We start from the raw sequence: 25,705 nt of genomic DNA, 5'->3' as shown, positions 1-25,705 counted from the left end.
GCTGTAAAAGCTATTATTTATTCTTGTTTGTGATGTGCTTTGGATTTCACATATAATGTCCGTGAATATTAAAGACACATTCGGATGCCAAGAAAGCGCTTATTTTCAAACAGCAGCAAAAGTTATTTTAGGTTTTATGTGAAAAAGTCCAGGACTACAAATGCACATTACTAAATTGACGTCATTGAACCAGACATGGAGAAGAGCAGAGGAAAAATGTCTGTAAGTTTAGCGATCTTCGAATCCTTTGTCCTGGAGGAAAGAACCACCATAAATCTTGCCATGTGGTAAGTAGCAGCTAAGCTAGAGGAGAGGAGATTATGTGGTGATGTCATATATGCAACGTGCCAACGTCTGATTTGTAGCCATAGAAATTATGAACTTTTACAAGCTGATTAAATTTCAAAGTACATGACAGGCATGGCCAAAACACCCATCATTACTTTTCATTTAAATTGAAGTACAGCATATGTGTGATTTAGGGCATAAGGAAAAGCACATTAAAAATAGCTCTTTTAGCCCCATACTTTTGCATTCATTGTTTCATTCTACCGGGGACCCATGAGCCATGCAGAAAGGGAGGATACTTAGACTCCCTATTGTGATAAAAACTGTTTTTATTAGTTATCTCTGACCTGTTATCAACTAATTGACTTAGCCTTTTGTATCCTTATTTTGGCATAGAAAGCATCTTTAGGTCAGGGACGAGGTTCTGCCTCAAGTAGAGTCGTTTAAGTATCTCGGGGTCTTGTTCACGAGTGAGAGAAAAATGGAGCATGAGATCGATAGGCGGGTTGGTGCTGCATCTGCAGTGGTGCAGGCATTGTACCAGGTTGTCGTGGTGAAGAGAGAGATGAGCTGGAAGGCAAAGCTCTCGATTTACTGGTCGATCTATTTTCCTACCCTCACCTATGGTCACGAGCTTTGGGTAGTGACCGAAAAAGTGAGATTGCGGATACAAGCAACCAAAATTAGTTTTCTCTGCAGGGTGTCTGGGCTCTCCCTTAGGGATAGGGTGAGAAGCTCAGTCATCTGGGAAGGGCACGAAGTAGAACCGCTGCTCAGCCAGTTGGAGTGTCTCGGACATCTGGTCAGGATGCCTTCTGGATGCCTCCCTGGTGAAGTTTTCCGGGCACGTCCAACTGTGTGCAGACCGAAGGGAAGACCCAGGACACGCTAGAGGAACTATGTCTTTCGGCTGGCCAGGGAGCACCTTGGGATCCCCCTGGAGAAGCTGGCCCAAGTAGCTGGGGAGAGGGAAGCCTGAGCCTCTTGGCTTAGGCTGCTACCCTCGCGACTCCGGATAAGCGGTTGGAAATCGATGGATGGATAAAACAAGTTTCTACACTTAAAGCTCCAAAAGCAAATTTGGAAAACAAATTAGTATCGTAACAACATTCTCACATAGTGTAGCTATAGATATATTGTGGTGATTAAAAATAATATTGATAAGTGTTTCTCTCAAATTTTTTTAAAAAACCTCTAAGTTTCAGACCGAAAGCTAGGGACTGTTTCGCTGCCGTGTGTCGTCTGTGAGTTTTTTTTCTGTGTTCTTATCTGATTGAATGTTTCTGGTTCTAGTTGCTGGTTTTTCTGGTTTCTGGCTGATATCTCCCTCTACTGCTCGCACCTTCTCTGTTGATCACCATGTCCAATGGATGTCCAGTGTATATATTTCTTTGTCCCTGGTCATGGTCTTGGGTCCATGTCTCCTTATTTCAGTTACTTCTTTGATCCATTTGAAGTCATGGATAACAAAATACCTTTTGACCTACAGAACAATGACCGGGGTTTACTATCTAATTTCTTCTGGCGATGTAAGTTTCCTGTTCCGGTGGATCCAGGGAGGGGCGAGTGTTTTGTGGCTGTGTTTGCATTCAAAACCTAGCTTGTTCTGCAGATTTGTTATAGCAGCTTTAAATTTGAGGACAACATTTTTGCTTATGGTTTTCAAGGTATATTTCAGCAAAGTTAGTTACTATCCAACTCAAAGGCTGTTTGTTGTTTTGACCCCATTGTAAAGAACATTTCACTTGATTGACAATTATGCTTAAGGGGGTTTCCTTTGATACATAGTAATTTTCTATAATTAAAACTTTAAACTGCTGTTTGCCACACACCTGTTTTTAAAAGGAGATTACTGAACTTGTGGAAGACTTTACGAACATACAGGATCACTTATGTGATCAAAGGTTAAAAAAATATAAAAACTGTTGTTTGGATGGTTTGTTTATTTTGATAAATCCTTATTGACCAAGTCCATGAAGAAGCTCCAGATAGGAAGGTCAAAGAGGGCAAAACCTCCAAAGGATACAAACGTGTTTATGTTCAAAACCCAGCTTGTTTGCAGTTGTAATTGTTTTCTAACCCACCAGTAAAGGAAGAACCTGTTGGTCTGGCTGATTGTTGTGGGGTCAACGAATATGGCAATAGTGGAAACATACAGATCCCTCAGCTTCACACCAGTGAGGTTAATACCAATCAATGGAATGTCATGACCGAGGCTTACATAATGTGTTCAGTCCTGAACACAGACACTCCAGTTACTGTACCCTGTAAGCAGTGATTTATGTTGTCTACCTGGAAACAAGAGATGTGTCTCACATGGTGTCTGATGGAATAGCTGCTATATATGTGTGTGTGTGTATATATATATATATATATATATATATATATATATATATATATATATATATATATATGTGTGTGTGTGTGTGTGTATGTATATAATTATAGCTGTGGGCTCAGAACATGGGCAACAACTCATTAAATAGTCAGCTGTAACATTAGTGGGATGGAATAAAAATGAGAAAGTTTTCATTAGAAATGACATAGAACTATCAGATTGAGGTAAAAACTCGCAAGAATCTTGTCATTTATGGTGACTTTTATTTTGTTATTATCTTAATGAACCCACAAAGCTATATTTCATTTTCATGTTTAAAATGATTATAAACTCTAAAAATATTCATTTAGAAGTCTTAATGTAATAAATAGCATACATAACAATACAAATCTATAGTTTTTATTTTAATTCTTTATAAAATGTTTGGACTTTTTTTTCTTTTTTTCTGGAAGTTTTAAAATGTACTTAAAAAAAGCAAAAAAGGGAAAACAATAAAAAGTTTTTTGGACATTTTGAAATGACACTCAAAATTATGTGAGGATTTTTTTTGTGCACTTAAATCAATGTCCCCATAACCCTGCTTAAATAAACCAGGTCTAAAATTCACTATAGGTCCTAAACAGCTGCATGTGGCTGACTTGGCGGCTATCAGGTGGTGAGAATCTGTCCTTAGGTTATTTGGGTCCCAAACAACATAGAAGCTCAGATAATAGACACCTCCACCCACCGTCTTTAAACAAGGGAGAAAACACTGGTCATTATTACACTTACTGAATTACAACTACTGGCAACATAAAACCAGGAAATCCTCCATTATTCTGGGTGAAGGAAATTAGGATAAGCAATAAACCTTACTCCTAAAACACATGTAATGATAAGGGAAATAAAAGCCAGGCTAAAAATAAGCATGTGAGTCAAGCATGAGGAAGTACGAGCTTCTAATAACAGCTCATTGTTTACCGGCTATTTGACTCCGCAAAAGTTAATAACAGAGATTTAAAGCTGAACTGCCGTGGTGCTCAGCCAAGATAAATGTATTTTAGGAAGCTTTAATCTGTGCTAAATCTAGACTTTGGATTTTAATTCTGCTATGAATCCCACTGAGTGCAGCCTCTACTATAGTTATTGTAGCAGAAGTGGGATTGCTTCCTATTGGAGAGAGGCTGTAGCTCACTAGCACTGTACAAACAGAGAGCTACTTCCCTACACAGTAATGCACACAAGTCTGCCCAACCAGTGTTTTTATTATCAAAGGTATGATCGACCCTTTTAAATCTGCTCAGTTTCCTTGAGATTTTTATGTGGAAAATGTTGATTGTTCTAATGATTATCTTCAGTTTGTGAAAACCTTTTAAAAAAAAAGGAAGCTGCTTTTTATTGGGCTGAGCTTTGTGGCTCTCAAACATAGTTAAAGAATGATGTCATGAGAAGTAACAAGGCCCTTGTCACATGAATATAATTTCACACATTCCCAGTTAATCCAAAGGAATTTGCTCTGTATAATTTGATTCTTCATCTGAAACATTAAAAAATTAATGCACTTTATTTTTCATGTATTAATTATATAAAGACTAAAGGGCATTTGCATGTTACTCACTCGATCTGATTGACATTTCCTGGAGGTTGTGTTTGGGAACACTTCTACTACAGTAACTTCTGCAGGATATTATAAATCAAAGGTCAGAACACATCGACATATGCATGCAGTTGGTGCTTTAGTTCTGTAAACACGTGTTGAAACTCAACACTTGTGTCTTTATTCCCATATTCCACTCCTTATTTATAATGAACGCGTCACATGACCCCCTCTGAAGTTGCCCCAGGAGACGGATATGTCACATTCGTGGATTCAGAATCGGCACATCCTTGACTAAGCAGCTTGTGGAGCTTTGTTTTCCCTGCTGTTTAAACTATAACCTGTTCTTGTCCCAGTATTGATCTTTGGGCTTTGTAGTTAAAGCCAATACTGTGCATAGCTGAGGAGACGGGGGTCAACAGTTAAGTTAAGCTTGACTAACAGTCCAACAATGGGGAATGTAAATCCAGCTGATAGTTTTCTTGTTCTAGAGTCTAGAGAAACCTCTGAACATTGGTGTTATGTTCATCCATCTAAAAGGCTGATGTTTGTGCTTAAAAGGAGATGTAATGGGAGCTGGACTGGGAATTCCTGGATGTTTAGCTCAGACTCCCACAGTTCAAGGTCTGGACTCCTTCACACAGCCCAGTCTTAATGTGACTGGTCGCTCTGAATGGTTCGGCTAATTGAGCAGATTTTGAGTCCCTCCCGCAGCTGTGCCTCAGAGGGTGTCAGAGGACAGGAAGGGTAGGGTTAGTGAGGACACAGCTGGGAGGAGGGTCCGGTCCTGCTCACAGCAGCCCCCGTCAGACAAACACTGAACCCAGACCACCAAGCTGCCAAGACCAGCTGTCTCCATCAGCCTGCTTCATGTTAATGAGTCATAATTTAAAAAGAAAATCGGGAGGAAAACCCCTGTGCTGTGTTTAACCCCTTGTGAACCATCTTGGCAAATTAGCTTCAAACCACTTGTGGCCTCAAAACATCAAGATGGTAGCAGCTAAACCTGGCCTCAGCAGATCTACCATTGATCTGACCAATTTCAGGTCCAGTCAGTCACAGTGCTCTATGTTTGTATAGATGTTGGGCGGGCTTAGGGCCATGTCTGCGATAGAGAAAAAGTATAAAGATGGTGTCAGCTCAGGAACAGCACTTTTTAAAAATGGCTTTGGCATAAAATTTGGATTTACTCTGAGGCATGTCGATATAGATGCACACAAGTTCTTTATTTTGAAAAAGGATGTATTTAATTATTTTTCTTTGACTGCCCCGTTGACTGTTTTTTGTAGCAAAGAATACCAACTCAATGGCAAAGTGGTACGAGTGTCTGCCCAGAGACTGGGTGATCATGGGTTCAAATCCACTGTCGGGTCATAAAAAATACTTTAAAAATGGGACCCAATGCCTCCCCAGTTGACACTCAGCATTAAGGAAACTTGGGTTCCACAACTATGCAACATACTGTAAGGGACATAGACATACTATGCAAATCTGGTATTGCACAAGTATTGAACACATATTGAGTACTGCATTGATGTTATTGTGTGCCAAGATAATGCTAGTATAGTTTAAACTGAGGAGTTATACACTCTTACTGCAGAGGGGTGAATGACCTATGGTAGCGTTCTGTTTTAAATCTGGGATGTCTCAGTCTGACTCTGAAGGAGCTGTTCATGGTCAAAACACTGGAATGCAGTAGGTGGGAGGGTTTTTGTAGAATGGCGGTCATCTTCACCACCATCCTCCTTTCACACATCTTCTCAACTGAATTTAGTTGGCAGCGCAGAATCGAGCTAGCTTTCTTAACTAGCTTGTTCAGTCTCTTCCTGTCTTGGTCAGCGCTGTCTGCACCTCAACAGACCACAACACAGTTAATAATAGAGCCAACAACAGAGTGATAAAATGATTTTAGCAGATGGGAATTAATTCCAAAGGATCTAAGCCTCCTCAGGAGGTGGAGGTGGCTTTGGCCCTTCTTATACAGAACATCTGTGTAGTTGGACCAGTTCAGTTTTCTGTTGAGGTGAACACCCAGGTACTTAACCCCCTGGAGGCAGGCGTTGCAGATTTGCAACAGTTAAAACCTACCTACCTGGTTACTCCACATACGTATTTCATGAGCATTTTTTAACTCAGAAGTACCCCTGAAGGACTTAGTTGTTTGTCATTTTATCAAAACTTATTTTGAGCCTGAGAGGGTCAAAGATAGCCACCACCTCAATGCCTGCTCACTGGATGTTTACTGGTGAGTGAGGCGAAGTGTTTCTCTGGAAGTCAATCACCATTTTCTTTGTTTTACTGGTGTTCAAGCAAAGGTGGATATGCTCACACCAGTCCACAAAGTCAGTGATGACTGGCCTGTATTCACCCCCCGGACACACAGCCGACAATGACAGCTGGAGGTGACAGCTACTGGTGTTGTAGGTGAAGTCCGAGGTGTAGAAGGTGAAGAAAAAGAGTGAGAGCACCGTAACCTGTGAAACTCCCATACTGCACACAACCACCTCAGGCGTACAGTGAGACATCCTGTGAGAACAATATAAGAATATATAGAGCAATGCAGAAGTAATTAAATAGAACTGCTTAAAGTAGTAGAAAAATGTCAATAAACTTACATGCTTCCCTTAAAAACTTGAGGTTGCACATCCATTTAAAGCTCGTCAAACAGGAAATTGTGGGAAAAAACGAGAGGAGAAGGACAAATGATTTATGTCCCCTCAGCAGACACAGAAAAGGATATTTTATTTTCAGCAAAGACAAACCAGCCACAAAAAAGCTATGAATCAAAGTAATTCAACCCCCCTACTTTACTCAACAGAACAGCCTTAAATGAGAATAAAAAAACGGCAAATGAACTATTCTGTGTTTGATGAGGTATTTTTACTTTTCTCTTTGGAGCCAGAAACCCCTCCTTATGAGCCCTTTATCTTTTATATGACTCTATAAGATAAGATAATCCTTTATTAGTCCCACAAGTGGGAAATTTGATGTATCTTGATGTTCTAAGGGCAGATGTAGATAAAGCAGCAGTAAAGTCATGGTCAACATAATGCAAATGATCATTATCAAGAAGCAATAAAGTTCTAAGTTAAAATGAGTGTTTTAGTATTTCAAAGAAAAATGTGTCACTTGAAAAGAATCGGAGAGCAATTTCAACTGCATTTCGTTGACGTTTCTTTTCTCTTCCTGAGTCCGGCATTATTTCAGGATGTTTAGTCGACAGATATGTTATGTGGCCTGCCTCTGATTTGTTTCAGCTTTTACTTCGAGGTCTCCCAGGTCGCTTCAAACTAATTTTAGTTTGGTTCACAACAGACACAGAACTCTGCTTCCAGATGGTGGGGACATGAGCAGCAAAGACAGGCACCCACACCCCTGTGAAACATTTATCTTTAAAAGGAAGTTTCTTTTCTGTGTCAGTAATTATACATCATTGTAACCCCTAATTAGATCTCAACGAAGTCCCATAGTATCCTCTATTTTTATCACTTTCGTACCACATGTTGTCTTTTCTAGGCTGTGATCCACAGGGCTTTGACATTGGTTTCTGTTATACATTTTAAAACTTCCAGATGCCATCAAAGGTCATTTGCTGGTGATTAGCCTTTATGTCAACAGCAGTCCGTGTCCCGGAGGGCTGCGTGTTGACCTATGGGACGAAGCACTTTGGCCTTTTAAAGTTTAAATTCCAGCATTTGTGGGCCTCAGTCTTTTTCAATATCTGATCTTTTTCTCTTCAGTCCCATCAGCTTTCAGCTTTTTCTTTTGTCCATGGACGTGCAGTTAGCTCTCCATTTGCACACATGTTCATTCCAGCTGCTTATGCCTGAGAGTAGTGTCCTATGGGACATTATTAAAGACAGACTGGATCTGCCTTGTGTTCGCCAAACATTAGTCTCTTTCATTCCCCTTTGTTCTTCAACATTCTGTCCTTCTTAACATTACAAGCACCTTGAGGTGAGCTGCACCTTATAAGCCAATGTTTAGATTCTTTTTAACTTTGCCGCCAAGAGGTCTCTGCAAAAGTAAATGTTGAGCAAGGTTAACCTTTGAGAGCAAAAAATCTACAGACTGAATGGTCAGCAGATGACAGAAGAGGATACCCAAAGTCCAGATTGTTGGTTATAAAGTGAGTTTAATGGTTTTGATAAGAGAGAAGCAGGGTTTGCAGCACACCCAAGTTTTGGGAGGTGTCAGACATGTGCTTTGTTTGCAGACTTGAGTGCAGCCTCTCACTAAGTACATTTACCTTGGTCTTGAGATCTACAATTCCTACATTTTACTTTAACTTATTATTAGGTAAGAAATTATAGCAGATGACATGTATCAGCAGCATCAGTGCACCATGGCATTGCATAAAGTCATCTAGTTTCTTTAATGATGCTGGATGGATGATCCGCTGTTCTTTGAAGTATCCGTCTGACAGCCCACAGAGACAAAAGAGGACAGGAGCTCTATTTTGATATTTATTTGGACAATAAACTGAATAGCTATTAAAGTAATTGTACAGCTCTTTTGGCGTGAGTTTCAGTGGAAAGGTTATAGACAATGTTCTTATTGTGAAAAGCTATTTGAAAAACCAATTTTGATTAGCTAGAAAAGCTAGTCACAGTGAGGCAGAAGTGGAATATTGTCTTACTGGGAGTTTATTATGCAAAACTCACCATTTGTTTCCTTTTGTGGTGCCATGCAGGTCTCTACTGCCTCTAGACATTCCAAATGTGGGGAAAAAATGGCCATTCATTTTCTGTTAGGGTTTGGTTTTAGGAATTTTTGCCTGAAATAAGCTGTTTCAGAAAGTTCCCTTTTGTGACATCATAAATGAGTATATTTGCATAGAACCACCTCTCACCTGGAAGGAGCAGTGGCTCCATCCTTAGACATGGATACATAGATGCGCTGAAGAGCATAACAGTGTCGCACCAATATTAGATTGGTTCCTCACTCTCCAAACTCAATTTAAGTCAACACAGAGTGAGCAACTATAGCTATTTTTGTGCAGCCTACGATTGCAACAACCGCCACACCATGCCATATCACATGTCTGATTTTATGAAAAAGCATAATACATTTTTTTAAGTTTGGTAAACACATTCCTCAGTAGAATTAAATGCACTGGGAACTAATGGAGACCCACCCAAGATAGCGGCCATAGGCCATATTAACCCTTTGTACAAGACACACTATGCCAGCAAATCAGCATAATATTACCACAACAGTGTGGCTTGAAAATGCGCCATGGCGATGCGCAAATTTAGCAACATTCGTTCCGCTTCGCTTCGTTCCGCCTTTCCTGGGATCCACCGACTTCCCTCTTTCCTTTTCATTTTCTCTCTCCCTTTCCTTACATTTTTTAATCACAATTTTTTATCCTTTTTTCTCATTTAAAATATATTTTAAATCGTTTTTTTTTTAATAATTATTTTATTTTAAAAAATTTCTTCTTTTTTTTTGGTGAAGCGCCTAATGATATTTAACTATATGAAAGATTGTTTTTTTTCTTTCTAATAATATTGCGGTGATTGTCCTTTAAACTTCGACTGTGCTTTGGCACAACAGAGGGAAGTGTCATGATTACATGGGGAGTTACTGCTGAGCTCCGACCGGCAACTATTATGAAAATGAAAGTAAACACGGACAATAGGTTTCACTTTTGTAAACAGAAGCAGTTGAGATGATAAACAGAAGCAATGCAGCGCTCCAGTAGCTTCTTTCTGTTCGAGCTGGAGTTCAGATCACCAGAAACTGCACATGGACTGTGGAGGACAGACTTCTTTAGGAGCAGCTTGTCAAAAAGAAAACGTAAAAGTCGCAATAAAAAGCAAGTTATGGCCAAGATAAACAGAAGTCCGCAGCAGCGCAGAGACTGCCTCATATCACCTTTATGCTGCCATCGTCTAAACTTTTATAAAAAGGACACGATTGCGCTACATTACCACCACGGTCTAACCACTTATAAATGACCTAAGGCTCCCTGATGCTGGCACGGCATTGTTTTGTAAAAATGGCTATCGAGTCTGCGTATATGATGTCCTCAGATTTACAAGCTTATAGGTAACCAGTCGGGGAATGGGTGGGCATGGATTGTTTTTTTAAAGTGACCAAGCCCTGAAACGACACGTTCTGGAAGGTGCTAAAACTCTCAGGAATAAACTGCTAAAATAGCTTCATGTGAGTGATTTCATGCAAAGAACTTTAAAAAACATGCTTTGAAAGCATTCTCAAGAAAGCTATTTTATTTATTTATTTTAATCAACTTTACATTAAATAGTTATTTTGACAGCAATAACTAATGAAATTTCAACTGCAAGTGTTGCATTCTAAGTTAGAAATGCTCCATACTGCCATCACCTCAGCTAATGCACTCTGCAAATAACCATAAAAATATATAGAGAGACTCATGTTTCTTTGTAAAAGGCTCTAACAATAGTTGCACAACTTGTTGACATTTTTCTTGTTTTATCCTTTGTTTAACCTGGAAGAGACAGGTTGTCCTGAATCTCAGACACTTTTGTAAAATGAGTCCTGGGTGCTACATGTTTTGTACGAAACTGAGATCACTCCAGCAAACCTGTGTTTTGGCAGCCTTTTCCTTCCTAAACCATCAACATTTTGATAAAGTCCTACCTCACATTTGCATTGCATTTGCAAGTAAATGTACGTGCATGCTTTTACAATTCAGTTTCCTGTTTTTATTGGACGTCCTATGTTTAGAAAGTCATTATTTGAAAAGAAAACTGACAAAAAGTATAAGGAATCTTTGTAGGCCACAGGGAGACATTGTGTCTAAGTGGAAAGCTTGTCCAAATGTAAATTAAGTGTGTCAATGAAAAGCGTAGTCGTGGGAACTGCAGGTGGTCCTGAATCTCAAGACGAGCCAGTTAACCAGGTTATCTTTGCTCTGTGATTTTAGAGCCATCTGTTTTGGATTTATGTGATCAGGTTGTACTGAGACTGGAGTGTCAGGTTTCCTCTGGATGTTCAAATCAGGAACCCCAGCTTCTGACTGGTTTAACAGCACAAAGTGAATGACGCCTTGTCACAAATTCAATGTTACACTCAGAGCACAAACACAAAGGGGGCTGGGTGAAAGACGTCAATGGATGCAAGTCCACACACCTGAGATCTATGAGGAAGATGCATTTAACATTTTAATCATTTTTGGCATGAATTCCTCAGCGACTCTCTGTAAAGCATTTTTGGAAACCTGTTTATTATTTTTGTTCAAAAATATTTAGGAAGGCATGATATATCGGCATCGGCCGATGTTAGTCATCTATCAACATATCAGTATCGGTCCGATAAATAAAACTGGGCCGATATTAACAACCAATATTTTTCCATCTTGTTTCCGTTTGTGTATCTGTTTCAGAGCCCAATGTTTAGTCATGTGCCAGTACTGGTAATCATCTCAGAAGTGTAAATGTGTGTGGTGTGTGTATACAATAACGTAAATACACACACACACACACACACACACACACACACACACACACACACACACACACACACACACACACACTCACACACACACACACACACCTCCACCAGCCGTAGACTGACATCTAAATCAAGAGCTTTGCTTTCCGGCTCGGCTCCTTCTTCACCACAACAGACCGGTTCAGCATCCGCATCTCTGCAGATGCTGCCCAAATCCACCTGTCGATCTTCTGCTCCCTCCTTCCCTGACTTGTGAACAAGACCCCGATATACTTGAACTCCTCCACTTGAGACAGGACCTCTCTCCCGACCTGGAGTTGGCAAGCCGGTTGAGAGCCATGGTCTCACACTTGAAGGTGCTGATCCTCTTCCCAGTCGCTTCACACTCTGCTGCGAACCTCCCCAGCAAGAGCTGTAGGTTAGAGTCTGATGAAGCTTGGAGGACCACATCATCTGCATGAAGCAGATATGAGATTCTCCTGCCACAAAACTCCACATCCTCAGCATCTTGGCTACACCTAGAAATCCTGTCCATAAACGTTATGAACAGGACAGATGACAAATGGCAGCCCTGGTGGAGTCCAACCCTTACTGGTAACAGGTCCAAACTCACACTCCTCTGATACAGGGACTGAATGGCCCTTAGCAAAAGACCATCCACCCAATACTCCTGGAGTGCCCCTCACAGGGTGCCTCTGGGGACATGGTCATAAGCCTTCTCCAAATCCACAAAACACAGGTGGATTGGTTGGGCAAACTCCCATGACCCCTCCATCACTCTAGCAAGGGTAAAGAGTTGGTCCACAGTTTAATGGCCAGGACGAAAACCACATTGATCCTCCTCTATCTGAGATTTAACTATCAACCGGACCCTCTTCTCCAGTACCCTGGAGTAGACCTTTCCCAGGAGGCTGAGGAGTATGATCCCCCTATAGTTGGAAACATGCTCTGGCTCCTCTTTTTAATAATTGGGACCACCACCCCGGTCTGCCACTCCACAGGAACTGCCCCCGACGACCACGTAGTGTGGCAGAGATGTGTCAACCAAGACAGTCCTACAACATCCAAAGACAGTCCTACAACATCCAAAGCCTTGAGATATCCAGGTAGGATTTCATCCACCTGAGGGGCTCCGCCGCTGCAAAGTTGTTTGACTACCTCAGCGACTTCTGCTCCAGAAATTGGACAGTTCATCCCCAGGTCTCCCAGCTCTGGTTCCTCCTCAGAATGTGTGTCAGAGACATGGGCTCATCCACCTGTGGACCCACCACCTGCAGGAGGAACATGAAGGGTCCGGTGCAATGCAGACGAAGGCGGGAGCTTTGGCGGTCAGATACCCGGACACAAAAACTGGCTATTGGGACATGGAACATTACCTCTGGTGGGGAAGGAGCTGGAGCTTGTGGAAGAGGTTGAGTGGTACTGGCTAGATATAGTCAGGCTCACCTTGACACATAGCATTGGCTTTGGTACCCAAGTCCATGAGAGGGGTTGGACTCTCTTTTATGCTGGAGTTGCTCCAGGTTAGAGGCAGAGGGCTGGGTGGGCTTTCTGTTAGCCTCAAGAATCTTTCTCCAGCGGCCAAAAGGGTATCTTCCCTGCGCCTTCAGGTCGGGAAATGGGACCTGACTGTTGTTTGTGCTTATGCACCAAATAGCAGTTCAGAGTACCCACCCTTTTTGGAGTCCCTGGGACGAGTACTAGATGGAGCTCCAACTGGGGACTCCATAGGCCTGCTGGGGGATTTCATTGCTCACGTTGGCAATGATAGCGTGTCCTGGAGTGGCGTGATTGGGAGGAATGGCGTGCCCAATCTGAACTCGAGTAGTGTTTTGTTATTGGACTTCTGCGCAAGTCACAGTGTGGCTATAAACAAATGCAATGTTCAAACATAAGAATGCTCCTCGGTATACCTGGTACCAGGGCAACCTAGGTTACAGGTCAATGATTGACTGTGTAGTTGTATCATCTGACCTGAGACCGTATGTTTTGGACACTTGAGTAAAGAGTGGAGCGGAGCTGTCAACTGATCACCACCTGGTGGTGAGCTGGATCAGATGGCAGGGGAAGATGCTGCACAGACCTGGTAGACCCTAACGTATTGTGAGGGTCTGCTGGGAACGCCTGGCAGATGAGCTTGTCCAGATGGTCTTCAACTTCCACCTCCAGCAGAGCTTTGACCACGTCCTGAGAGCAGTGGGGGATATTGAGTCTGAATTGGCCTTATTCCACTCTGCAATTGTTGAGGCGACTGTTGCTAGTTTTGGTCGCAAGGTGGCTGGTGCCAGTTGTGACAGTAACCCCCCGTATTTATTGGTTTCGGATCAATATAATACAGCACTATTATTATCGGATATCGGTATTGGCCAAAAAAATTATATCGGTGCATCCCTAGAAATCTTTTTTTTATTTGTAATAAAGAACAGCATTGATGATTTTTGCATCCATTACTACACACACCCGACGCATCAAAAGTCTCCCTTTGCACCTGCAACCCATCAGCGAGTTTATTTTTGTGAACAGTCCTAATTGAGTTGAGCCATTTGTGTTCAGGTTGAATAGGTGGCTAGAATTGATTGTCCCTCTCTATTCTCCTAGTGGAATTTACCTCCCTCTGCTCTGTGGACAGGGTGTTCTGTTTCCAGCAAAGGTTGTTAGATTATCTCTGCCTTGTTGTGACAACAAATATCGAGGTCTTGTGTGTGCAGTGTAAACTTGTCTCGGGACACCATGAGGAAAGCTGTCATCACTTTGAGGGCTGTGTTGAAATCCAGCCATTTAACTGATGTCTGGATGCTAACGCAGTAGTTTAAGACTCCTCCCAATCTAATTTTCATTCACGTTTTGGAAAGAGCGGTGACACATCCGTGAAAAAATGCAGCCTATGTAAGCGTGCAGATAATCATCCTCCATCTCTGGCTTCAGCTGCCATCCGCCATCCTTTTGATGAACTCAAATTACAAGCATGCACACAAACAGACTCTGGTTTGGCAACATACCAGCCCTTGTTCAGATATGCTGGTACTAGTGATGGGAGACTTTAGCTCTTTAATCAAACAGCTGCCATTAAGACAAATTAAAATCCAGCTTTTATATGCAGACTGCACCGACGCTTCTTATTTATTCTCTCATTGTTGATAATATCATCTTTAGAGGAAACTCTCTGGTGCTCTGGTCACGGGTCAAGTGATTTTCCCAGGCCGGAGTGTGCTTCTGAACATGGAGAAGATGTGTGTGTGTGTGTGTGTGTGTGTGTGTGTGTGTGTGTGTGTGTGTGTGTGTGTGTGTGTGTGTTTCCAAGCAGAGGGGAAGTCCAAAACCAGGGCTCAGATTCTGGTGTTCGTTCTCTGTAGCGGATGAGTGAGTGGAGAAATCGCTAACAGATTTTCTTAACACACAGATCAAAAACACACGAAGAGAAGCAGAAACACTACAGAGAGTGATGCCTTCAAGGTCAAAGACCCCAGAAAGTTAACTGTACTCTGTAGCCGACTTTAATTTACTCAATGCACGGATAATCTCATACAGATTGTGCGCTACAGCCTCAGAGCTCACAGCACTATTTGCACATAAGGACACAATTTCCAATAGCTTTTTCTTCTGCTGCAACCTTTTAGCTTAAAATTGTGTTTTCTTGGATTGTTTTATACAAATTTTGAGAACTAAAGTCCTGAAATTTCATAAAAGTTGATTTCTGGTAAAGGTTTCATCCTCCACAAAGTAAACAAGAAGCATTATGTGGATCAAACACAATACAATCATGGTGTGTCACCGTGTTTTGTGTGATGTTCCTGGACCCTTTGGCATCTTATCTCCCAGATGGAACACAGAGTGAGGATAATGTCCTCTAACAGAGCAGCCATCATCTCTAACCAGATCCTGTCTAATGGCGCCTCAGACGTTTGAGGAATTTTTCATCTCACGGTCGCTGCTATGACACAGAATGTTATCAGTTTTTACTGAGTGGCCTCACCCAGGTCAGGCAGAGTTTAATGGATTCTTGTGTCAATACCTGTGCTGATTTTTAAGATTTAATCCTCACCCTTTCTGCCTGGTTGTGTGTTTTTCCAGATCAGCGCCAACGTGTTGATCTTTCTGTGCACTAACATAATCGGGATCTGCACCCACTACCCTGCTGAGGTGTCCCAGAGGCAGGCCTTCCAGGAGACGAGAGGATTCATCCAGTCCAGACTGCACCTGCAGAGGGAAAACCAGCAACAGGTACACTTACACACACATGCATGTATGCACACACACACACACACAGACACCTGCAAGTTCAACCAAAGCAAAACAGGAAGGCGGCCGTGCCCACGTCCTGCAGGAAAACACATCACAAATGCAAATGAGCAACAAATGGGTGTCCCTGTTTTATTCCCCAATTTGTTTATTTCGGTTTTCGAGGCCAACAATAATGTTCAGGAGTGTAACATATCACCACTCCTTTTATTTATTTGACTAGCACATTCCCACGCAGACGAAGTAGAATGACTCACTGAGCTTACTCCCAGTTAAAAATGATGAACAGATTTGACTTCCCTTGCTGCCTTTTTCTGTTTTAATTCCTCTCCCTGACTCCATCTCCCTCCTTTTCTCAGGAGCGCTTACTCCTATCAGTCCTGCCAAGGCACGTTGCCATGGAGATGAAGGATGATATCAAAGCCAAGAAGGAAGATATGATGTTTCACAAGATCTACATCCAAAAACACGATAATGTGAGGTAAACCTTGATTAACGTTCTTTTTACCCATTTCATAAAACACAAATCTAACGTTTACTGCTCCCCGTCTCATTTCCTGAGCTGGAGGAACTTGGAGGTTATTGCATTTCTGTTTTGATGCGCGTAGGGATGGTGGAGAATGAAATTGGCTCCAAGCAGACATCAGCTGTCACCAATAAGTTTGTCTACTTACTGCCCTGGGGTAAACTTAAAGGAGAAATCCATTATTAAAATGTAACACGATTAAAACCTACTCATGGTGGAAAAACAAGAGCCAAAGACAACAAATAAATAAAATGTATTCATGGCATGTGAGGGATCAATTGTTTTAATATTATTAGAGATGCGCCAATTCTAGATTTAATTACAGATTTTAGTGATTTTCAAGAGTTGTGATTAACAAAAGACTTTTGTTGAAAATTCTGGTTTTCTGAAGTCTCTTTAAAATTTGGATTCTAAAATTGAAAGCGTCCAAGTGGAAGATCTGTTATTGCTAGTGTGATTTGTTGCTTAGTGGTGTGTTCACTGACCAGGAAAGCAGATGTATTTTAGTTGCTGCATTCATGGACTGGCCAGTCATTAATTAAGCTTATCGTGCTGAATATTAGCACATTTCACATTCCAGTCACCAGTTGATTTAATTTGTAGTGTTTAATGAGTCAATAAATAAATGAAGTTTTTACTTTAAAGCTGTGCAGCACTGAAAAAACACGTTTTAATGATTCTTCCTCTTGAGTTTTTCATGCACGCTGAACGTGAAAATACAAATACAGCTGCCTTAGCTTCTGATAGAAGATAGACAGTGAAACGCTAAGATTTAAAAAGCCTGACAGATCTACGTCACATTGTCACTTAACATTCGTGGACTCACCAATCTTGGCTCACAACAGCGAAGGCTGTTGCTGTTTTAGAAGCTAGGAATTAGCATTAGCATTAACTCCACCACATAGCCGAACTTCTCCAAGCTTGAGTGATTTGTGAAGATAAAACATCCACGTTGCAGAGCAAACAGAGAAGAGCCGCGTTGCTGTTATCCAATCTGAGGCGAGATGCTCTAATATCATGAATTAAGATTCGTAATCCTGCCATGTTAAGCTGACCTCTGATGTGGCATTTAGTTACTGAAACAAACACATGTGAGCTTTTTTACCTCCCAAGTATGGCTTGCGAGGTATTCATTCCTACTAGAGATCACTAAAAATTTATTATTTAAATCAGTGTCCCACACCTTTAATATTTTTGACTGTGAAAGTTTTGAATGTAATTCAGGGGAAGTTTATTGTTTGATTCTCAAATTCATTCTCACTACTGGATCTTATTTGGAGGTTTAATCATCACATAACTTTCAGTCTATGACCCCATAATTTAACACCTTATATACTGCATATTTCTGAGTCACAAACCACACAGCTGCAGGGAACACCAAGTCAGATTTTCTGAAATGATAGCGTATTGTGCTAAATTCATCTTATCTTTGCTGGCATCGCTACTGATTATCTTGAGGTCAAACGTTTAAAAATACACATATGTTTCTTTATCTTCAAATGTGTTTGTCCTTTAGATTCTGTGTAGGCGCTGAGCATGCCCACTCCTGCACGTGTAACACATTTTATAGATTGTTTTGTCAAGAATACCAAAGTCCGACTCCCACTCCCTTCTGCCTCTGACCGGTCAAAACAAATGTTGTTTGGTTTGTAAGGTTTGCCAAAAACTACGTTCACCACATGATGAAATACCATCAGTGGTAATCTTATAATAGTGAGTCTAGCCTTTGGAAAAGAGCTAATCTGTCCTGGCTCACAGCCTCGGTCATGGTGGGAAAACACACCCATGATGTTTTTAAGGTCCAGAGCTCAGCCCGATGGGACCCACAGCGCCACCTGTCCCTTTCAGCTTGAACTTTTTTCTGAATCCTTGTATTTCAGCATGAAAGGCATGCAGACGAGAGAACGTTGGTTGTGTTCTCAGAGGAAGGGCTGGATGCAGTGACCTACATCAGCATAGCGATGAGAGCCAGAGCTGAAGGAATGTCTCCCTCCTAATGTCTCCTATGTGAGACAGGAGGGAGCGTCATGCAAGCTCTCTCTGTGCTTCATCAGCTGGTCTAATTTTCACACCCCTTTGTTTGTCTGTTGCCCCTCTTTTCCACCCTTTTGTCACCACTTGACCTGCAGCATACTGTTTGCTGACATCGAGGGCTTCACCGGCCTGGCGTCTCAGTGCACGGCTCAGGAGTTGGTCATGACGCTGAACGAGCTGTTCGCCCGCTTTGACAAGCTGGCCTCGGTGAGACACCTACTGCTGCAGTGTTCACAGCAGATCTGTGACCCATTTCCTCTTATGTGTTCTGTAACCCCAGCAGTGTGTGTGATGAAAAAAACCTGAGGTGTGTGTGTCGGGTTGTGACTGAGGAGTGGCCTAAACCTTTTATCTGCTTGACAAGAGCTAGTGGTGTATATACTGTAATTAAATATCTAATGTTGGAGGTGATGTGTGTGTTTTTGTCTTTGTTGTACAGGAAAACCACTGCCTGCGTATCAAAATCCTCGGGGACTGTTACTACTGTGTTTCAGGGCTGCCTGAGCCTCGGGCTGACCACGCCCACTGCTGTGTGGAGATGGGAGTAGACATGATCGAAGCCATCTCGTGTGTGAATAATAGAAACATTCAAATTTCTTCTTGTGATCGCCACACAGATTTCTTTAGGGACGACCCGAAGCTGAATGTGACTCTCTGACAACAGTGTGTGTATTTTTGTGTGTGCGCCTCTGCAGGCTGGTGAGAGAGGTGACAGGTGTTAATGTGAACATGCGGGTGGGCATTCACAGCGGGCGCGTTCACTGCGGGGTGCTGGGTCTGCGTAAGTGGCAGTTTGACGTGTGGTCTAACGACGTGACTCTCGCCAACCAAATGGAGGCCGGGGGGAAGGCTGGGTAAGCACCTCCCATTCCACCTGCTTCCTCCCACCCCCCAAAGTAGGAGTTTTGGGACCACACTAAACCTTTTTTGTTTCTGCAGGCGTATCCACATCACCAAAGCCACGCTGCAGTACCTCAACGGGGACTACGACGTTGAGCCGGGACATGGAGGAGAGAGGAACGCTTACCTGAAGGAGCACAACATCGACACCTTTTTGGTGCTGGGCTGCAGCCAGAAGCGGGTGAGTGCATGGTCAAGCGTGCTCCAGATTATTTGCATGACCCCTCACATGAGTGCCACATTTCACACGAGCAGTATAATGGTGTGCCACCTGGTTTAGAGGGCTTTAGTTGAGGTGGAGTCTCCTCCCTTGCAGAAAGAAGAGAAAGCCCTGCTGGCCAAGATGCATCGAGCACGTGCGAACTCTGCAGAGCCGCTGATGCAGGGCTGGGGGCCTGATAGACCTTTCTCCAGGAGTAAGGAGTCCAAATTCCTGGTGAGATATGCTCATCCTCTTCTCTCTCCAAAGTCAAATCTAACATTTCTCAATAGTCTTTTTGCATTTCACCTAAATCATACCCTTAAGCTCATAATTATGTACATTAAAGCTTTGATAATATCTACTGAAGCAGATTTATGTATGCATAAAGTTCACCTCACCCTGCAAGATAACAGGAACGGTGACTGTAGTTCTAACGCGTCTACAGATCTATATAACAGCCTTCTCATAAGGAATGAACTCTACAGGAGTTAAGGTGTTTTAACATTAAAACTAGCTGTGCAGCTGAGATTTATTCACACAGACAGATTTGGGACTCTGCAAACTTTCAGCCTTTGCAAAACTCAATACCTTCAGATTGATTTTAGACTGTTTAAAAATAGATTTCAGCTCTAGAAAAGGATATGTATTTATTAAAAAAAAGCTGTGTGAATGTGAGAACACTACAATCTGGAGTCACAAAAGGGCTCGGAGGGATTCCTACTCCACCAAATATAACTCACGTTAACCCGATCGAGGCTGCAGCTGCAGATCGTTTTCTGGTCCCTCACTCGCTCTAAGCTTGTCTCATTTCCTTTTCTTTCCTGCATTCTTTCTTTCTCATCCTTTTCCATCTCTTCTGTCCTTTCCATCTCAGAGGGTTTGAGCCCCCGGGGCCAAGAGGGTGTAATTTGAAGCCTCCCAGCATTAATTAAAACATCAGTCAGGCTCGCAGGGATTAGCTGTGCAGATGTCTCAGACTCTGTCTATTTTTCTGGTTCGCTGTAACTCCACAATAACACATTCCTGTTTCTTTTTATTTCCTGCAACATTTTGAGATTTTCGCTCTTGTTTTTGCTTCTCAGGGTATCGAAGGACCATCCAGCAAAGAGACGTAAGTATTTTGGCCCTGGGGCCTGCAATCATGGCCGGCCCATGTTGTTAGAGGTCCTCTGGCAGACTGTCACTGTAGATCTTTCACTTTAAAGCCTGCTGTTGGTTTAATTTAATCAGATCCAACACAGCACTAATACCATATTAGCTGTGAGTCGGCCTGCCTGTCATAACGGAGGTCAATCCCCTCACATTCACGGTGACCTTTTGTTCCACGCGCCTCCTAGCTGCTGTGCTCAGGAGGCTCTGAACCCCGAGGACGAGGTGGACGAGTTTCTTGGGCGAGCCATCGATGCTCGCAGCATCGACCAGCTGAGGAAGGATCATGTCAGGAAGTTTTGGCTCACCTTTCAGACAGACGACCTTGAGAAGATGGTTGGTGCTTGAGCAGAGAGACATCCATCAACGCTTTCTGGAGGAAGACAGCTCAGATGTTTCTTTCTTTCTCTTTTTTTGCAGTACTCTAAAAAGGTGGATGATCGTTTGTGGGGATACGTGGCCTCTACTCTTCTTGTCTTCTTCTGCATCTGTTTCATTCAGATGATCCTTTTCCCAAAGTAAGTTCTCTCTTTCGAAGTTTCTACTTAATCAGGCAGGAAATGTGTTCCTATTAGTTTAGGAGGAGTTAACAAGAGCTGTGCGTCCTAATGAGCCTTCTTTGATTCTCTTCCGCAGAACAACACTCATGGTTTGTCTCTTTATCATCATTTTCATCATCCTCTCCAACATCCTCTTCATCTGCGCCATATATTCCTGCATTAAAGTAAGAAACAAACCCCCCTAGGCAGATATCTTTAGATAAGAGTGCTTATTACAGCTAGCGTCACTCACTTATCTGATCTTTTTGTGTTAAAGCACTTCCCAGCTGCCTTCCAGACACTTACCAAGAAGATAATCCAGTCTCGAGCAAACAGCACACTGGTGGGCGTCTTCACCATCACCCTCCTCTTCATCTCTTCCTTTGCTAACATGGTAGGCATCAGAGGGGTTTTTTAGGAACATGAAAACAGCTGTTTTATGTGAACGTGTTTTAAGATGAATTACGGAAAGGGGATTTTGGCTTTTTGTTTTTCCTGACATGTGGAGCTGATAGAATTTTTGAGATATTTGAATAAATTCTGGACTATTCTGGCTTTTAAAACCAGACCGGTTTATAATTAGAGCCATCTGTATTAACTTATATAACACATCACTGTGGCCGGGGGTCAAACTGAGAAACGGCTCCTCTGGGCTCAAGCACATATGCTTTATCATGATTAGATTAACTCATAAACACTTTTTTTTTCAGGTTTAAACAAGCATGGAAAGCCCCGCTTTCAGCCGTTACTTGTAAACACAAAACCGATGTGTCTCCCTGCAGCACAGTCATAGAACTGAGGTGTTACGTTCAATAAAATATTTTTAGATCCTTTTTCTTTGTTAACAGGAACACAGACGTGCTTAAATCTGAGGGATGTTCAAGTTTAAATAAAATTTATTATAACTTAAACAGAAACTAAGCCATAAATTTAAAGTTAAAAATGTAACTAAAAAACAGGACGTCAACTTGGCCAAAGGTTTAAAGTAAATGAGAAAAAATAATCTAATTTCACAGAATAGTATAGCCTACATTTTAAACATAAAAAACATTTTTTATGATTAAAAATATGGTTAAAATGGCAAAAAAATATTAGACTATCAGATCAAAAAATATTCATGTATTTATCTTTCCTGTAAATATTCTCACACTATCAACTACCTCCATGTAGGTATTTTCTTATATATATATATATATATATATATATATATATATATATATATATATATATATATACATATATATATATATATATATATATATGTATATATATATATATATATATATATATATATATACAATTATTATTATATTATATTCACATAATTAGGTTTCATAGCTACATGAAATAGATGCAGGAAATGTGCAGTAGTGAACCATGTTTATTTATTTTTGAAAGCCAAAACTAAATATGTACAAAAGTCTGATGAGGCAACAAAAACTATGGAAACACCCATTTTTATATGTTTTATGGTAGTTTTGGACACAAGTCACTTCCATTTACAAGCTTAAGTTATTATTTTAATTGAACTGAAGTAATCAGGCCAGATGATGCGCATGCGTGAGGAAAACAGGCACTCAAGTCGCTGAAGGAACACACCGGAGTTATGGAAAGTGGTTAAAAAACTGTCAAGATTGATGGATTAATATTGTGGATAAAACTTTTCGAATCACTTTTATGGTGAAGGGCTGCTGGTGGATATTTGGAGCTTACGGATGGCGTTACGTCGTTAAAAAGGTCAAGGACAAGGAACGCGAACAAGAAAACAACGCTGGAGCAAGGTGTGACTCACGAGCGACAGGTGACAGGAGTTACAATGGCAGGCATGGATGACCAGCAACAGGATTTACTGACAATGATTCACATGATAATAAGAGAGGAAATAAGAGGAGTAATAGAGACCTTGCAGCCACAACTGGATGGTTTAAAGCAAGAGATATCGCAGGCTGGCAATAAAATAAAAGATGTGGAAGAATCATTGTGTGAAATGAACAGTCGGATTACAATATTAGAGAAAGAAAACGGACAACTTCGTTAGGAGAACAGTGAGTTAAGAAAGAAGGTTGATCATCTTGAAAGTTACTCTAGGATGTGTAACATCCGCGTTTATGGGCTGCCGAAAGATGTAGAAAAGGGACAACCATCAAAATACATGGCCTCTCTCCTGAGTGAGATGTTTAAAAGTAAACTAACTTTGGAACCTGGGGTTGAAGTGGCTCATCGGATTGGATTAGCTGGGAAGACCGGAGACAGAGCCATGCTTGTGAGACTACAACGATATAAAATGAAGGAAGAGATCATGGAAACTATGAAGAAGGAACGCATCTTCCAAATTTGTGGGATGAAGCTGCGAATCACTGCAGACCTGACGGAGATGATGGCGAAAAAGAGGACAAGCTTCCGTGATGTGAGAGAGAAACTGTGGAAGGCGGGGGTGAAAAATGGGATCATTCATCCTGCAACATTAATTATAACATTTAAAGAAGAAACCAAGATGTTCGTAGATTACCTTTAAGCAGAAGATTACTGGAAAAAAGTGATAGAGCCAAGCTTGAGTACTAGAGAATGATATATTAAGACCACAGCATCTGATTTATGTTACAATACAGCTGGCTTGGGGAGACACTTCTAATTTAGATTTGGTTAAAGGTGGTATGGAGTATGAATGGGTGAATGTGTGTGATGTGATGGGGGTTTTCTTGTGGTTGAATGTCTGTAATGTTATGTGTTGCTCAAATGTATATTGTTTTATGACGATGGCAAAGGCTTTTGTATCGAGATGGAAAGTACTGAAATGACATAATGACAAATGTTCTTGAATTGCCTAAAAAAGGATTGAGGATGGCTCATTTGAACATATGTAGTTTAAGAAATAAGATACAGGATGTAACAGAAATGACATCCAGATGGGATTTACATATAATGGTGATTACTGAAACACATTTAGACGAGTCAATTAGTAATAATTTACTAGGTATAGAGAGGTATAATATATATAGATCTGACAGGAATATAAAAGGAGGAGGAGTGGTAATTTATGTTCGAGATCACATACCAGTAAAGGTTAGAGGGGATTCAAGAAATGGGGAATTAGGAGTAATCTGGTTACAGGTGCATTTACCCCATTTAAAGCCGCTGTTAGTTGGGTGCTGTTACCGCCCGCCTAATGCAGAAGTGAAATATGTTAATGTAATATGTGAAATGATTGACAGAGTGTGTGATGTGGATAATGAGATTTATTTACTGGGAGATTTTAATATTGACTGGAATAAAACATCATGTGCCAACAGAAGCATATTGTTAGCTAGTACACAAACTTGTAATTTGAAGCAGATGATCAGGAGCCCAACTAGGATAAGTATCAGTGCTGATGGATCAGTAGCAGCCTCTTGTATTGATTTAATTTTTACAAACGCACCAGCAAAGTGTTCAAAAGCAATGACAGTACCGGTAGGCTGTAGTGACCACAATTTAGTAGCAATAGGCCGAAAGACAAAAATGCCAAAATCTGGTCAGAAGATCATTTTCAAGCGGATCTTAGAGAACTTGGAGTGCAATAAGTATTACATGGATGTAAGCTGCATTGATTGGTCGATAATTTTGAAAGAGGTTGATCCTAATGAGGCTCTAAGAGTTTTCTATAAATTATTAACACCTGTCATTGAGAGACATGCACCAACAAGAAAATTAACTGTGAGGAACTCTAAGGCTCCCTGGTTGGATGAAGAACATAGAGAGAAAATGAAATTAAGAGAGAAAGCAAAGGCAGAAGCGATAAAATCAGGAGACACAATGAGGTGGGAGTCTTATAAGAAACTGAGGAATCAAGTCACTAAATTAAATAGAACAAAAAGAAGAGTGTTTTAACAAAGTAAAATTGATTCTGTAAAAGGGGATTATTAAAAAATGTGGAATATGATTAATGAATTAATGGGAAGAAAAGGAAGGGTAACAGCATCTTTTTAGAAGTGGACGGGAAAGTTCTCACCAAGCCGAGAGAAATAGCTAGCTATTTCAGCACCTATTTTAGTAATTAAATTCAAAATATATGGGAAGGACTTGGTTTTGTGGATTAAGATGCAGGATTATCTGGTGAATTAATAAGAGAGAAAATTATGACAAACAAGACATGTATATTTTCTTTTGTGACTGTAGATGCAGATAAAATAGCAAAATTACTTCAGGATGGCAAAGAAAACCCAGCTGGAGTTGATGAATTGGAGATGAAGTTGTTAAAGTCAGTAGCTGATTTAATTGCAATACCTGTGGCTCATATTATTAATACAAGTCTAGGAGCAGGTGTTTGTCCATTGGAATGGAAAATAGCCAAATTAATCCCAATACCAAAGAACAATAGCGAATCAGTTTCTGGAGAAAATAGCCGACCCATTAGTTTACTACCAGCTCTTGGTAAGATAATGGAGCAAGTAATATGTGAACAATTTCAAGAATATTTCTGTATAAATGGACTGAA

General features: G+C 41.2%; 1 protein-coding gene across 1 annotated transcript in view; it reads left to right on the top strand.

Moving 5' to 3' along the window:
- LOC107390847 (adenylate cyclase type 6) overlaps nucleotides 1-25,705 on the top strand; it is a 55,052-nt gene that overhangs the window by 21,044 nt on the left and 8,303 nt on the right. The window contains exons 4-15 of the mRNA XM_015967814.3: nucleotides 15,714-15,863; nucleotides 16,241-16,362; nucleotides 18,537-18,648; nucleotides 18,881-19,008; nucleotides 19,137-19,295; nucleotides 19,381-19,522; nucleotides 19,658-19,777; nucleotides 20,626-20,654; nucleotides 20,881-21,028; nucleotides 21,113-21,210; nucleotides 21,329-21,416; nucleotides 21,509-21,625. Coding sequence (XP_015823300.3) covers nucleotides 15,714-15,863; nucleotides 16,241-16,362; nucleotides 18,537-18,648; nucleotides 18,881-19,008; nucleotides 19,137-19,295; nucleotides 19,381-19,522; nucleotides 19,658-19,777; nucleotides 20,626-20,654; nucleotides 20,881-21,028; nucleotides 21,113-21,210; nucleotides 21,329-21,416; nucleotides 21,509-21,625 — 1,413 coding nt within the window. The remainder of the gene's footprint in view (nucleotides 1-15,713; nucleotides 15,864-16,240; nucleotides 16,363-18,536; nucleotides 18,649-18,880; nucleotides 19,009-19,136; nucleotides 19,296-19,380; nucleotides 19,523-19,657; nucleotides 19,778-20,625; nucleotides 20,655-20,880; nucleotides 21,029-21,112; nucleotides 21,211-21,328; nucleotides 21,417-21,508; nucleotides 21,626-25,705) is intronic.

The sequence above is a fragment of the Nothobranchius furzeri genome, chromosome 15, assembly GCF_043380555.1.
Source record: "Nothobranchius furzeri strain GRZ-AD chromosome 15, NfurGRZ-RIMD1, whole genome shotgun sequence".
Taxonomy (NCBI): Eukaryota; Metazoa; Chordata; class Actinopteri; order Cyprinodontiformes; family Nothobranchiidae; genus Nothobranchius; species Nothobranchius furzeri.
Note: the sequence above shows the minus strand (reverse complement) of the source record. Positions and strands in the feature narration are given on the sequence as shown.